This window comes from Carettochelys insculpta, chromosome 27 (assembly GCF_033958435.1).
Source record: "Carettochelys insculpta isolate YL-2023 chromosome 27, ASM3395843v1, whole genome shotgun sequence".
NCBI classification, from domain to species: Eukaryota; Metazoa; Chordata; order Testudines; family Carettochelyidae; genus Carettochelys; species Carettochelys insculpta.
Window position 1 is genome coordinate 8,992,769 of NC_134163.1, and position 15,829 is coordinate 9,008,597.

At 46.7% G+C, this 15,829-nt stretch overlaps 1 protein-coding gene across 2 annotated transcripts; it reads right to left on the reverse strand.

The window, feature by feature from the left end:
- Positions 1–977: 977 nt before the first annotated feature.
- Positions 978–11,765, reverse strand: UBXN6 (UBX domain protein 6). Of its 2 annotated transcripts, none has more exons than XM_074978162.1 (11): positions 11,558–11,765; positions 7,536–7,693; positions 7,086–7,147; positions 5,938–6,069; positions 5,437–5,534; positions 4,195–4,270; positions 4,031–4,115; positions 3,138–3,357; positions 2,877–3,007; positions 1,996–2,141; positions 978–1,610 (listed from the first exon to the last, which is right to left on the reverse strand). In XM_074978162.1, exons 1-11 carry the CDS (start codon positions 11,566–11,568, stop codon positions 1,482–1,484), a joined length of 1,248 nt encoding a protein of 415 aa, XP_074834263.1. In that variant the 5' UTR covers positions 11,569–11,765; the 3' UTR covers positions 978–1,481. The 2 variants fall into 2 exon arrangements, with proteins under 2 accessions (XP_074834263.1, XP_074834262.1); XM_074978161.1 differs by lacking the exon at positions 11,558–11,765 and adding an exon at positions 11,335–11,520.
- Between the last annotated feature and the right edge of the window lie 4,064 nt (positions 11,766–15,829).

Genomic DNA, 15,829 nt, shown 5'->3' on the forward strand with positions numbered 1-15,829 from the left:
AATATTAAAGGGGAGCAATTCTTTCTTATTTTACCCTAACCTCAGCATGGAGGAGAGGTTTATAAACAGCTAGTGAGAGGGAAATGAACACACAGGGTCACATCTAAAAACTTAGAATTTGCACACCTTTATATAAACAGGGCTTCTGACAGTGAATTGAGCTGTGAAAATTTCATGGCTAAAGTAACTTGAAGCTCTTACAGCTAGGGACAGTTTGACTCTCAAACAGTGAAATTACTTTAGTAATCACATCTCCCTCAAACTGCAGGTTACATTCCCCTTTGTCAGTGAGGATTAGAACTGACTCCAGGAGCAGGAGCATGCAATGGGGGGGGAGGTGTAAGACTTCTGTACTTTGCTTTCACTATTAGGGAAAAAGTGGCAGTGAAGTTTGTCAACAGCCATTTTTGTAACCTTTACAGTAGTATGCTCAAGCTCATGTTAGCATTTCACTAGTTGTGCTCATTTTAGCTGATGCTAGGGTAGAACCTTCAAGCTGTTGTTGTCAGTTCTAGATAATTCTACCTCCCCATTTCTTCTTGTCAAGTTCACTAGCATGTCATCTTCACTGTGCAACAAGAGGTGGCAATAGGGAATAACCAACACAGCAGTACACTATCAGATCTGGTATCTTCCTCTGGCTACATTTAGGCTAGAGGGAGTTGTTGGAAAGTGTCTGACAGATTGGCCAGACTACTCAGCAAAACATCCAACTGGAAGCATAGCAGCCAGGGTTGTTCAGTATCCTGGAAGCCCCTTCTGTGAACAGCAGGCCCTCTGGGACATCCTCAACAGGTCTGACAGGTTCTTCCTCAGGGTAAAGCATCAAAAGTGGTGGTCTGTGAATTTACTGGCAATAGAACACCCTTGGAACTTTGGATGCCCTATTGACAAAACCTAGTTTAGACAGCCTCACTCACTCAAGAACACAGGAACCATAAAGCAAATTTAACTCCAATCACTTGACCCCCAGGAAACTATTTCCAAATTTTCATTTAATCAAGCCAACACAATTAGTGTTTGAAACAGGTATTAGCAGCATTTATACAATGGAAGCATAAAGAAATGCTTAACACTAGCCCTGTTCACTATGAGAGCTTATCAGGTAATCCTGCAGCTGTCCCTTGTTTGCAACAGTTCAGTAGTGATTTTTTTTTAGTAGATCTAGAAAAGATTAAATATACATAACCAAAAAAACTTTACATTGAGCCCTACAAAAACACTTTTTTTTCCTTCCTGGGCAGGACAGTCTTCAGCCCTAAATCTGGTTAAACCCAGTCCTCATGTCCATTATATAGCCACTCCTATTGATCTGGAGATAATGCATTAGCGTAATGAAACCTGACCTAGTGCTTTAGATACAATTGAAGTCTTCCCTCAAACAAGTTCATGACAAACAGTTAAGGCAGCTTCTATTTTCATGCTTGAGGAGGCAACAGCACATAATAGAATCAAGAACCCTGAATCCAGTCCTATTTATTTCATGACAATATCTGGACAGCAGAAAGGTGTTTGGGTTTTAATGGGCTCCCTTTCTTCTCTTCTCCAGAAGCTTTTATGTCTGCCATGACAGCTGCATCCCAGGTGAATGTGAGGAGAGCAGAGGGTACCTAAGACAGGCAGAAAATGTACAGAATATTAGTAACAATAGCTACACTGAAGCTGGTCAGTGAACATTTCATGTATCTTAAACCCACTGAAATGTTCTTTGATGTGGTTGAGTACGATTGTTAGTTCTAGAAGCCCACCACTAGCAGGCAGGCAAACAGGGTACACAGGTCAAGCTTGTGTAAGACTCCTAAGCTTTGTTCCCAAAGCTTTCCAAAACCCTTTTGACAGGAGATGGTACAGCTCAGGACCAGGCTGAAGTTTAACTGCATTGAGCAGCAGATAACCAAGAACTTAGACCATCCCAGGAACAGAATTACAATCTAATTTCCTTTCCCTGAATAGTTTATCTGCTGGGAGTAGCTTCATCTAGGTCACGTTACTCACCAGTCCACACTCATTGAATGCCAAGTTTTCATCAGTCAGTTTGATACCTCCAGGAGCAAGCAGGTCAAAGGGCATCCAATCATCCTGCAGTGCTTCTCTCACAAATTTGTAGAGCACAGATACTGGCTCCCGGGCATAGAATGTCCCTACCATGAGAAAAGGCAGAGTGTTCTTCTACTTAAGATAAAACCCACTTAACAAGCAGATTCCCATTATGCTGCTCTCAGTTTGCAGAGCTGGAGAATGTTATGTTGGTTCATCAGAGGAGGAACCAAGTTTGTTATTTATGCAAAACAAACAATTCATAGAAATACACTGGTCATCCCAAGAGCAAAGCAGAGCAACAAAATTAAGTTACTGTGGTACCTCTAACCTAAAAATAAAATACCCTGGAAAAGATCAATTCAGTAACATCACTGCAAGATTCCAGACGTGTCTCCTATTGAAGAATGTAACCGGTGTTCCTCAGCCTGCAAAGTCACTTTCAGCTTAGTGCCCCCAATGAGTTAAAATCAACAAACCAAGCCAATAAATTGCTCCTTTACTATTAACCAGATGGAAACATACAGCTTTAGAGTGCATCAAGGCATGATGCTGACCAAAGATATCCCAGATCTTCATACTCACCCTTTGTTTAGAGGAAAAGAGTTTTAGACATTTCTACAGAGGCTGCAAAAATAGTTACCCCAGTGTTTCAGTGACATGAAGTAGCTAGAAGAAACCCAGCAGGTTTAGTTATTCTATCCCCATATGTTGCCAAGTTATGTCCCACGGTCCCACCAGAAGCTTATGGTTCTTGCTCTTAAGATACAAAGCTGAATATCCAGAAGGTTTCTGGGTTGTGTAAGTAAGTTGCAAGGCCTGGTCTGGCCATTCTTTACCTTGTAGAATGTATCCATCAGGCAAACGGACTCGTAGCAGTGTATAGTTATATTTCCGCATTTCCCTTTGCTCTTCTTTTTCCCGCATAGCCTTTGTCCTCAGCATAGAGGCCTTCTCCACAGCTTCTGTCCTTTATAGACAAGGCAGGGAAGGGCAGTGAGACTTCCCCAGCCCACAGCCACACGGTTGGACCATCCCCCTCCCCCCAGTTATGCAGATCCTTCTAGAGTAAGCAGTGCTTAGTACTACAGGCCACTCACCGGAGCCGCTGTTCTCGTTTTAGCTCCTCTATTGTGAGGTTGTAGAAGTCATGGGGCAGTTCAAACTGGGCAGCTTGAGGGGAGGGTTTGAATACACAGAGCTGGCGATCCAACTGGGCTTTCACTGGCTCAGAGCTCAACAACTTCTCCTTATAGTTCTTGAGGTCCTGCAGTTTAGTCAACGCTTCCTCCTTCAGCACATAATACTCTTCTGTGGTCTCTAAAACACATGTAGGAGAGGGCTCAAGTACCCTTTTTCCCTTCGATCCTAACTGCACTCCCCATACATTAGGAGCATATCCACTGCTACCTGTGAGCTAATGGAAAGCACACCCACGAACACATCACCTGGGGCAACAAGCAAGCTGCAGGTTGAGGGTGTGGGTAAAATGGTGATGTTACAATGTAGAGCAGTACTCTGCAGTCTGCTGTTAATCTTTGTGGACTACTGTTCCCCTTTCAGGAGTCTGATGTGTGTCAAATATACTGAGTTACACTTCACCTAGCTACTTACAAAAAAAAAAAAAAGATCAGACAAAACATCACAGCACACCATTACTGAAAAACTGCTGACTCTCTCCTTTTTACTGTATAGTTAAGAAATAAATCAACTAGAACACTGTACTTCATCTCAGTGTACAGTACACACAGCAGTATAACATGTCATGGTTGCTATGAAATTTTAGTTTGCACTGACTAGCCTGTTGTAAAACTAGACAGATGTCTGGGTGAGTTGATGTACCCCCTGGAAAGCCTGCACATACCTCACAGGTGTGCATACTCCTAATTGATAGCCACTGCTTTAGAGTAACCAAAGCTGTCTTCTCAACATGCCCTGCTACCACTCAAGTAGCTGATCTCAGTCTCAAGTCTAACAGAGTTAGATTTCTTGCCTTGTCCTGGAATAGGCAGTGCTGCCTTTTCAAATCCAATGGCTTCAAAAAACTTGTGTGCCCCTTCTAGAGGGTTTATCCTTTCCTATAAGATAAGAAGAGGGTTAGACTTAATCTGCTAATTAGTGAGACTTCCTCAGTAGGGCAACAGAAAGCAACCTCACCTGAAACACTTTATTCTGCAGTTTGATTTTCCGGTACTTCTCCTCCTCTGGATGGAGGTGGATGTTATCCAGATACCTGCAGAAGACAGGACTTTCAGACACTTCATTCACAACAGGCATGGATACTCAGATTACTAATGAATCATGGGTCCTATCTGGTCCCCAGATCAAAGTTTTAAAAAACATTACATGGTCCAAATTGATTTCCAAGTGCCTCTCCTCCACTAACATCCTTCCCAGGCTTGTTTATCCCAAACCAAGTCTATTTTTGAACACTCACGCATTGCACTAATAGCCTCAACCACCTTCTCCAGATAGGAGTCTTTAGAACTCCCCATTGAAGAGGCACGTAAACACACAGGACATAACTAAAAACGCAGAAGTCCTCTCAATATGAAAAGATGGCTGAAGACTACTGGGTTTATTTGCATGCCAGCATCCAGACTGCTCTTCTTTTGCTATGCTCCTGACAGCTTGAAACAAGCTGTAACTGGTATTTATGCCTCTCCCCCACTCCACCCCCAACCAGTCTGCAAGCAAAGCCTCATTCAGATGCATTCACATGTCAATCAGAGATGGTTCATTTAGGTGTACCAAGTTCTACACCTGCAGAGACCACATTTATGATCTAGTCCAGGGGCAGGGGACCTTTTTTCACATGGGGGCTACCCATCAGTGAGAGAAAACACACACACACACACACACCCCACGCACACAACTAACCTGGCTCCCAACAAGAAAAAAAAAAAAAAACTTTATTCCACCCCCCCACTGCTGAACTCACTGACCTGGCTCTTAAATACATAAAAGACCCCACTGGCTGCCAGTAACCTCACACTCCAGACCCGGGGGAGGGAGGAGTGAGGCTCTGGGTTGCCTGCGCTTGCAGTCAGACCCTGGAAGGCAGGTGGGGCAGACGACAGCAAGACACACTACAGGCCAGATCCAAGTAAGCTGGAAACCTAGGTTCCCTATGCCTGATCAATTCCATCTCCCACTCACAAGTTCTGTCCCCTTGACTACCCACTTGGTACTATTTAAGACTTCATTATTAAGAGATATTTCCAAATCTTCACCTTCAGTTTTCCCTCAGGCACCACCTAGACCACAAGAAAATTCCCTTCCCCTTAAGCTTCTGGGAAAGGTGCGCTGGCTTTCACCCTGACTTCTCATCTGGAGAAGTGACAGATTTCATGCAGGCCACCTGTGAACTAAGCTGCACAAGGAATTCAGATCACTTACTTAGCAATGGTCTCAACACCCAGTTTCACTTTCTCTCGGTCCCTGTTGAAGGTGTGAATCTCCATGATTGAGGCAGCCACTGGGTCTTTAGAGGAATGCTGAGAAGGACAGGAACCAGTCACAAAGGGGTCAGGGGACTGTCTTGCCAATTTCAGAAACGGAGGGGCAGACTGAATGGAGTCCTGGAGACAGTCTCTTGCCAAGCTCAGAGGAAAGAATTGGGGCAGGCATTTGTCAACCACTATCCTTATCTAGATTTATGGTCCTTGCAGAGCTGGAAGCTTTGGTGGAGAAAATGGGGACAGCAGAGGACTGTGATTTTGAAAGATGATGGTAAAGGACAGAACATGTTGTTTTGCACAGTTTCAAGCCCAGGGCTGCCTGGGAATCTGGCTGAAACCACAGCTACCTGAGGATTATACTACACCGGGGAACCATGCCGGCGACAGAGTGAAGGCAGGAACTGGTGGACATCTGTGGTTGGCAGAGGATCTCACTTACCAAGAGGATGGCCTCTTTTATGTGCGCTTCCTTCTTGTCTTTCCTTATGGTGGCCCCAGTTAGTGGGCAAATGAAATAGACCCCTGACACTGACAGTCCTCCTGTTTCTTCCTCGATGGCAGACACGGGATCCTGAAGAAAGGAGTTGAAATCAAACAACTCAAAAGGGGAGAATGTTTGACACCCACCTCCCCCACGCACCGCTCTCTTGCCAATGTCACCCATCCGGGGAACTTATGCCGAGAGGAGACGCCAGTCTCATATCAGCACACGTTTTGGACTGTGCGGGTTATTCAGCAGCACTGTGCCATGCTTCCAAAGCTTGTCTCAGATCCTTTCTAACACAATGAGAGGTACTGAAGGCATCCTGAGAAGATACCAGTGACAGACCCCCGCCCCCCATATAAAACCAGAGGAATCGATTGCTGCCAATCAAGTCATCTGAGGTTTGCAAAGCGCTTATAACTAAAAGGGTAAAGAGCCCTGAAAAGAGTTACAAGGGCAATTCCCACAGCACTTCTGTTATACCCGTAATCTCTACTTATGTTAAAAAGATTCAGCCATAAGAAAAGATCCTTCCTTTACTTTCATCATGTGGCTTTGAGCTTAGCACCAGCCAGTGCAACAGAGGGCCAGATTCCAGTATCCTTACTCATACCAGCCAGCACCTTAATCCAGAGTCGTCTTGCTGACTTCGATGGACTGCTTGTGGTATAATGTACCACCCATTAGAGGTATGCAAATTTGGCCAAGGACCAGTCTATAGGAGTAACTCTCCTTGGCGCAGCGAAACTCAGGCTTAGCCAAGCAACGTTTTGGACAAGGAGTTTTTAAAAAGAAAGGGGGTGAAAAGTTTGTCTAGAAGAGTGTAACTGTTCTTAATCCTCGTCCTTCTTTCTCACTCCCCACCAAACCAGCAGATTGCAGAAGAGCATGAACAAAAAACATTCACAGTATGAACCAAAGGGTATTTTTCCCCCTCTCTGAACAGCTATTTCTCTGCTCCTTTCTGAAGTCAGACTGAAATACACAGTCCCCACCACACTTGGGCTGGCAGCCCCTTCCCTAGAGATGCTTGAGCTTCTGAACTCAGGGATTCTCAAATGTCCAGGGGTCACATGCTCTTGACTGGCAGCATCACCTCATACCTTGTGATCAGCAGAGAGTCCTCTCTCACTTGCTGCTGCTTCAGCCAAAAGCTCCTTTTTCACTATGAGACATAAATCCTGGTTACAGCGGCAGATGTGGCAAAAAACTACACTGAACTGGGGCAGGAAAGCAGCAGTTAGGGTTCACAATGCTGAATGAGGCAGGTGGGTTTAGCTCCTTTGGTATCTTGCCTCTGGCAGTGGGTCAGAACATGATGGTTCAGGAGACTGCAACCCCTCACTTCCAAGAGTGCACCTAGCGGTTGTGTAAAACTGTCCATGGGGTGTGAAACTACAGGAGACAAGCTCCTCAACCTACTGAGATGAGTGCAGGTTTTGCTGGGCCAACAAACAGACCGGTGAAAATACTCCCCAGAAATGGGCACTCTTTGAATTGACAAATATGCTTGTCAAGGCCCTGGACCAGCTGGCACCTCTTTCTGTTCTTACCCTGATTCTTGATGGCATCTTGTGATGAAGGGAGCCAAGGCTTGGGCTTCTGTTCCAGCCGGGCCAAGGCTGCAGCTGCTGCCATCTGGGCCTCATCTGTGGGTCCTTGGCGAGGCTTTGGGGTCACTGCTTTTGACTTTTCTTTGGGGGCCCTCTCCCTGGTGAATAAAGAAAGGCACAAAATAAATCAACAGCTTTAGCAGGCCAGCCTGCACCCTAAAGGAAGTCAGCTGGAAGCAGATAAACCAGTGAGTAGAGTGAGATGTACTTTCACCTCAATTAAAGGGGCAAGTTAGGATTTGTGTACTTCCCCTTACCTCAGTCACTCAGACTACAGATAATTAAAATTAGAAGGTTTATAAAATCTAGTTTATATTAACTGTCTCCCTTTGATCAATAAAATGGAGCCTGATCAATTTCATGTTCTGGCTGTCCTGCTATGAGATTGTATTTGGGTTGCAGACACAACAGAAGACCTTTCAAGCAACTCTTCCTCAAGGTTAAACAAATTGCATGTAATGCAACTTAAAGAGCTGAATTTCAGAGTCATGAGCACGTACAACTAAACTCCAACTGAAGGGGCTCCAAAATGGTAAGCTAACTCTGATGGTGTCCTTAAAGTATACCACAAGCTTTGTGCCTCAGGCATGTGAAAAAACCCCCACACTCCTGAGAGCTGCAGCTATGCTGACCTAACCCACAGAGTAGATGGTGCTATGTAGACAAAAGAACTCTTCCATCAGTGCAGCTATTGCCTCTAGGGGAGGTGGATTAACCAAAGCCATGGGAGAATCCCTTCAATTCATGTAATTAGCATCTACACTGAAGCACTACAGTGGTGGGCTGCAGCTGTTGCGTACAAGTGTAGACAAGCCCTGAGCCTTTGATTAAAGATGATCTGCAGAAAAGGGAAAGACACGCTATGTTTTTGTTACATAGAAAAGAAACTCTTTGAGGAGATGATGGAGGTTGGGTTTTAAAAGGCTTTTACATTAGAGCTTCAGGTCTTGTTTACCCTGGAAGACTATGGACATCTAGAAGGAATTCAATTGCTAGAGAATGAGATTTCTTCCAGACTTAAATTATTAACCCCTATTTCACTCAAACTTGAAAGAGGAGCTCCTTGCGAACCTGCTTTAATAAGAACTCAAACATAGGCACAGAGAGGTAGCCGTGTTAGTCTATCTTCACAAAACAAAAAAGAACAGTCCTGTAGCACTTTAAAGGATAACAAAACAATTTATTAGGTTATAAATAATAAATTATATAAATAAATTTATTTATTATTTTTGTTTTGTTACTCAAACACCTCAGACTCATTTAGGGCATCCTTCATCAAAATCAAGACAGACGGAAGACAAGCAGGATTTTTTAACAAAGATTCATGCCTTTAAGGCAGAAAAAAGGCATCTTCCCCTCTAAGAGACTGTTTTCCCCAAGATATTCTTCTCCCATTAAAACATGAGAAAGGGATGCTGTGTATACATATACTCAATCAAGTCTGGAAGATTGCAACCACTGCAAAGTATAGATAGCATTAGAATGGAGAATGTGTGTTGCTAGCAGGAAATAGAATATAACACTTCCAGCTGCTCTTATAAACATCCACCCTCACCAGACTATAATCCCAAACAACACTACACTGGACAGCTCCAAGAATGGGTTTGAACTGGAAGTAACTACAAATGCTCAGTGACATAACAGCTTTATAAGGTCACAAAGCAACCTGCTGCTCCTGTTAGGTAGCATTGCTACTCAGCAGCTGTAGGGCAATCAAACCTTCATGGCCCGGTTTTGAGCAATAAATACAATTGGGTTAGTTCTCCCTGAAAACCAGAACAAACTGGATTAAATCTATATTTACAACAACAAATCCCTTGCAACTTTTAAAAAATATTGGTATTGAAAAGTTCTGTTATTAAACAAACTTATTAGTCAGATTTCTTCAGGATTTAGGCTAGAACTGGGGATTCTGGCCTTCTCTGAGTGTATTTGAACAGTGCAGCAAGGCTGAGATCAAGCATGTGAAAAATCACATGGAAACTAAAATGACACTGAAAGAAAGCAAATACATAGCGCAGCTCTGAGTAGGCCAGGCCACTGCAGACTTACAATTCCAGTCCATATGCACTTTCACCATTACTAGGCTGTGAACTGGTCTAGTATCTTAAACTTACTCTGAAATATATACTGATCCTGAAGCCATGTGAACTAGTCCATCAATAACATTACTACCCAACAACAAGAAGTCTTATGGCACCTTATAGATTAACAGATATTTTGGAGCATATAAGATATGGAAATATTTTGTTAGTCTATAAGGTGCCACAAGACTTCTTATTGTTCTGGAAGGTACAGACTAACACGGCTACCTCTCCGATACTATTACTACCCCAAAGAGTTATATGGTGACAGGTATCAAAGGGGTAGCCATGTTAGTCTGTATCCAGAAAACCAATGAGAATTAAAAAAGTAAAAACATCTGACAAAGTGGGTCTTTGCCCACAAAAGATTATGCTCCAAAATATCTGTTAGTCTATAAAGTGCCCCAGAGAGAGCTACCTTTTCTTTCTGCCTGCAAGGAGCTTGTATTCCAAGACAATTTTACCAGCCACGATCTCCTGAACCAGCTGAGTTTGGGCTTCCCTGAATTTATATAACACAAGCAATCATTTTTTCTTTGACTTTTCTCAAGATGCTAGGCCTTACAAACTTTAAATGCCACACACTGGCCAGGGAGGTGACATGGTGATTTTAATTCCCAGTATGTTATTCCATATGCACTTAGCTGAAATATTTCGTGAACAGCTGAAGTACAATGATATTCAGAAAGGTGACTATCCACAACATGCTAAAGTTCTGTTCTTGTCTCAACTCTCTCCCTATTCCTTTACAAGTCAAATGATTTTTCCTTCATTAATCACTGAAAAAAAACCTTAATTTTGTATCTGAAAATCAGCCCCCAGAACAACAACTCTGTGGTCAGAATTTGAAAAAAATGTATTCCCTGAAGCTGCACTGGGTCCGGTCAGTTCTTTGCTGTACCAGCTACTGCTCAGCTAACAGGAGTAAAAAAAAAGAGTGTGTTTATGACATAGAGAGTCAGCAGCTCTGACTCAGATCCAGATGAAATACATAAACAAAATCACTCCTTCCCAGCTATTTTTTCCCCACTTGGTGGAAGCCTTTTTGATTCTAAAGCCACACGGAAGACAAGTTCAAAACAAAAAGCAGTCAAGTAGCACTTTAAAGACTAACAAAATAGTTTATTAGGTGAGCTTTCGTGGGACAGACAAGTTGTTCCTCTAATGGTGCGTTCTGCACTTCACTGGGGAAGTCCAGTCCCCACCCCCCAAACCTACGTGTGGTCTGGCCTGCAGACCCCAGCTCAGAGACTCTTCTACTGCTGTGTGCCCAGAGCTCGCCCCGTTTTGGAGCAGTAGAGCAAGGGGGAACCACGGCACCGCCTGCTGCATCAGAGGGAGGGAGCCGCGTGGCGACCCACCTAGCAGCTGATTAAGGAAAGACGATTTGTTCCCCGGCAGCTGAACAGCACCACGGACCCCAGGAAGAGATGGAGACCGGGACTGGACGCCTCGGAGCACCCACAGCTTTGAATGCATCACCCTGAGCGGATCGCATCTCACCAGCTGCTCCCCGACCCCAACACCGCCTCCTCCCGCCCTCCCGAGCCCCCGCCGCCGCCGCCCCTCCCCCCATTCTGGGCCCCCTCAGCCGCCGCCCCTCCCCCCCATTCTGGGCCCCCTCAGCCGACGCCCCTCCCCCCCCGCCCCGGTACCTGGGAGGCTCCGTCAGCTTCTGGCCCGGCCCCGCAGTTTTGAATTTCAGATCCGCTTTGATGTCCTGGAAGAGCTTCCGCATGGCGGCGGCGGGGCCGGACAGAGCCGGGGAGGGGGCGGGGCGGAGCGGAGCGCAGACACACCGAAACACCTGCGGAGCCTCCTTCCCCTCTACCGCCGGCAACAGGAAGTCCCGCCTCTTGCTGCGGGCACGTGACTTACCGAGCGGCCATCGGTCCGAGGAGCGGGCGGGAAGCTCCGGGGGGCGGGGCCTGCGCCTTTCCATCACCTCACGCGCCGCCAGTGTGACGGGGCCTCGCTGGGACGCTCTGGGCCTCTCTTCGCCTCTCTGTGGTGCGAGAGGTCCGCCAAACGCTGGCAGCGCGGGTGTGTGGCGACCTCTAGTTACTCGGCCCGGCGCGTGTCGGTCCCCGCCCCGCCCTCACACATACTCCTCCTCCCCTCAGCCCGCCCCCACCTCCTGCAGCCCTGCCCCACCTCCTCACCCCTCCCACTCCACACATCGCCCCTTCTACCCCCCCCCCACCATACACCGCCCCGCCCCTTGTCCCCAGCCCAGCTCCACGCATGGCACCCTCCCTTCTCCCCCGACCCCACACGCGGCCCTCACTGCTTCTCTGGCCCCCACCCCCACATAGCACCTGCTGCCCCTTCTCCTACCCGCTCTCCAGCTCAGGAAGCCACCTTCACTCCCTCCACCGTCTCCATCTCCTCCCCCCACACATTCCTGCCTCTCCCTGCTGCACCCCCTGCACCGGCCCCCAGCGAGGGTGGCCACCTTTGGTGGACAGAAATAAAGGAAAAATAAGGGGCACTGCTCTCTCTGCAGTGCACATTTCCACCAGCCCTCAGGTATACAGTGGAGTGATCACAGGCATCAGTCTTCCCACTTATCAGACTTATTTTTTCCAATACATTTTACATGAGTAAGAAAAGGGTGGTCAACCTAAGGGACAAATCACTGAAATAAGGAATGGTCCTTCAAAGCTGTGGTTCTCAGTCTGGAGTCTGCAGACTTAGCCTAATATTTTCAAAGGGCTCTGAACCTCCACTTCACAATCTTAGGAGCCCACAAGTGGGAAAAGAAGGTTGAGAATCACTGCCTTAAAATAAGGGAAGAATGGTCATAATCAGCCTACTCCCAGCTCCATCCCTGCCATGATTCCAGCCTTCATACATTATGCTCCTGAGGCCTTCACGCCTGGCACCCACTGCCCCCTACTAGTCCCCAGTTCCCCACCTCATGGTATTCCCACAGCCCCCTCCCCACCTTTGTTCCTGGTTCCCCCTGCCTTTACATCATCACATCAACCTTTACTCACACCAGCACTCCTGTTAGCATTGTTGGTGCAATGGCACTACAGTTACTCCTGTCTCAATGGCACTTCCAGATCTAAAAGCACAAGCTGCTACACCTTGAGATAAAGAGCCAAGACTATTTAGCCAAGGGCAGAAATCAACTTATATTCTCAGTACTGGGGGTCTGGAACACACACTCTCTAGCAGGTATCGTAGGGGTAGCCATGTTAGTCTGGATCTGTAACAGCAGTGAAGGGTCCTGTGGCACCTTATAGACTAACAGAAAAGTTTTGAGCATCAGCTCACAAAAGCTCGTGCTCAAAACTTTTCTGTTAGTCTATAAGGTGCCACAGGACCTTTCGTTGCTGTTACTCTCTAGCAGGTGACATAAGTTTGCAGGGTCTGGATCTTAGAACACTGGGAAGCATCTGAAGAAGGACCTTTCTCATTTCACTTGCTCCCTAAAGCACCTCACTTGCTTTCGGACGCTGCACACAGGTTCTTAATTCACCCTCAACAACTCAGTATTTCAGTGCCTTCCAGTCATGCATTAAGCAACCTGATTAACATCTGAGATACTTTCTTTCACTCACCCTCTCTCCAGGGGGAAAATTGCCATGCAAACCTTTAAATCAGGGGTGTAGATGTTTTCATTGTGTAAATCTCTGCTCCTCAGTGGCATATCCAGCTAGTTTAGGCAAGTTAGCACGAAGGCCATGCATGCAGTCACGGACCCATACAGCTGTGCTGCGATCAGAGCACTGGCGCAGCCACCTTACTGCTGAAACCAGCTCAACTGACTTGCTTCAGGGCTGGAGAAAAATCTGCAGGAGTTCAGCACCCATCAGCAGCCAAGTTCCCCTCTGTTCTCCTGCCCTCAGCTCCTCTTGGTGGCTCAACTCATTCTCACTCTCAGCACCCCCCACATACTGCGAACAACTATTGCAGCAGGCAGGAGGCTCAGGAAGGAAGCAAGGGAGTGGAGGGAGCAGGGATGGGTGTACTGCACTTGGGGGATGGAGCAGAATGATGTGGGGGAGGGGCCTGGGCAGAGTGGGGGATCAAGCCCCCCCCACTAGAGAGGAAGCTGTTGCCTATGGCAACACTTGCATCACTCAGGGAGATGAGATTTTTCTTCCACGCTCCTGAGCAAGGGGCTGTGGACTGAATCTTGCACCTGTTGAGGGTGGCGGAAGGTTTCAATTGACTTCAGTGGATGTCACATAAGGATCTAAACACACATCCTGCTGCCACCTTTTTTCCAGTGTCCATTCAAGTTCACTGAAAGAACACCATTGGCTTGAATGGGTATTGGGTCAGGCCTGACCTGCTGAGTCAGTAGCAGGCTCTCATGCTTGCTAGAGCCAGCCACCAGAGACAGACATGATCACCTGCACTAAGCCAGGGCGTTTCACTGAGAACTGTAATAAGATCAAGGACGATACCAACTTCAACTCTAGCTTAGACTTAGCATACCATTGAAACAGGAAAAAGAAAACAATTCAGTTCTGTAACATCTCCAGAGACAGCGATCCAGAAGGTCCCTCCTCACACTGCTTGAGGTACCTGGATACACATGGGGGAGGGTCTTTAATAATTTACCACTCACTTCTGGCCAGATCATTAATTTATAAGCATCGTGTTTAGTTTTAGGGAGTCTTTGGGGAAGTAATATCAAACAACCTCAACAGAGAAGGTGAAACACAAAACACTGACGCCATCCCATTATACAACCCCCTTATCCTTTAATAAGGGCTTCTTTATCCCCCTGCAACCAGCCTGGGAAATGCCCCAGAATACAGTGATCTGTGTGTATGGGTTTTTACACCATACCAACCACAGTCTGATCAGTCTCCCAACATAATCAGTGCTTCAGGGCAGACCAAAATGCGCAGCTGAGCCCAAGAGACAAAACAAACCAAGGAAGTGGAGGGTATAAAATGGAGCAAAGCAGTAAGGGAGGGACATGAAAGGCACACAGCAGTGTATTTCTCTTCTAATCTTTTATCTCCCTGTATAGCTCAGCCCTGTACTCTAAAACCCTCCATACTGCCCTACGATGTTTTTCTCCCTAATACTCAGCCCTCCATTTTACCACCTCCCTCCTTCCATGTCCATACATCTGTATACCACCCTTTACCTCCCTCAACCTACACATCTTACCCCAGCTACACTTATCTTCCCTCCAGACTTTCTCCCATCTACATCCATCCCTTGAGTTGCCTTACCCCATCTATACACCCCCATCTCTCCACAAACCTCCACGCTTCCTCTCTACAGCCAACATTCAATACCCCATAGTATTAACTCATGCCCCATATTCCGTCACCATACACCTAGGTCCTCAGGGTCCCTTCACTACCACCCGCATGGCCCCTTAGCTTCTTACTCAATATACCTACATCCCAACCCATCTGTCACTCCTGGCCCCATCCTTCCCCCATGGCCCATCTAGCCCCCAGGCCCCTCCCCCATGCCCCATAGAGAATCAGAGAATCCTAGGGCTGGAGGGGACCTTAGGAGGTCTAGTCCAGCCCCCTGCCCAAAGCAGGCCCAACCCCAACTAAACCATCCCAGCCAGTGCTTTTCAAGCTTGACTTCAAAACCTCTAGGGATAGAGATTCCACCACCTCTAGGTACACATTCCAGTGCTTCACCACCCACCTCATGAAATAGTTTTTCCTAATGTCCAACCTACACCTCTCCCGCTTTAACTTAAGACCACTGCTCCTTGTTCTGCCATCCCTCACTACTGAGAACAGCTGCTCTCCATCCTCTTTAGAGCCCGTGTTCAGGAAGTTGAAGGGTGCTATCAAATTGCCCCTCAGTCTTCTCTCCTGAAAACTAAATAAGCCCAAATCCCTGTCTCTCCTCGTTGGTCATCTGATGAAGTGAGTCTTTGCTCACGAAAGCTCATGCTCAAAGCTTTTCTGTTAGTCTATAAGGTGCCAGAGGACCCTTCGTTGCCGTTACAGATCCAGACTAACACGGCCACCCGTCCGATACTCGTTGGTCATGTGCTCCAGCCCCACTAATAATTTTTGTTGCCCTCCACTGAATCGGACCCAATGCATCCACATCCTCCCTGTTCTGGGGGTGGCGTGGGGGCGCTCAGAACTGGACGCAATACTCCAGATGTGGCCTCACCAGAGCTGAGTAGAGAGGAACAATATC

Excerpts from the sequence above, each read along its gene's own strand:
- UBXN6 (XM_074978161.1), bottom strand. The coding sequence starts at position 11,417 with ATGCGGAAGCTCTTCCAGGACATCAAAGCGGATCTGAAATTCAAAACT. Across the intron at positions 2,142-2,876 it reads TGATGGATACATTCTACAAG|GGACATTCTATGCCCGGGAG; the intron begins GTAAAGAATGGC and ends TTCTCATGGTAG. Across the intron at positions 1,611-1,995 it reads CATTCAATGAGTGTGGACTG|GTACCCTCTGCTCTCCTCAC; the intron begins GTGAGTAACGTG and ends TGCCTGTCTTAG.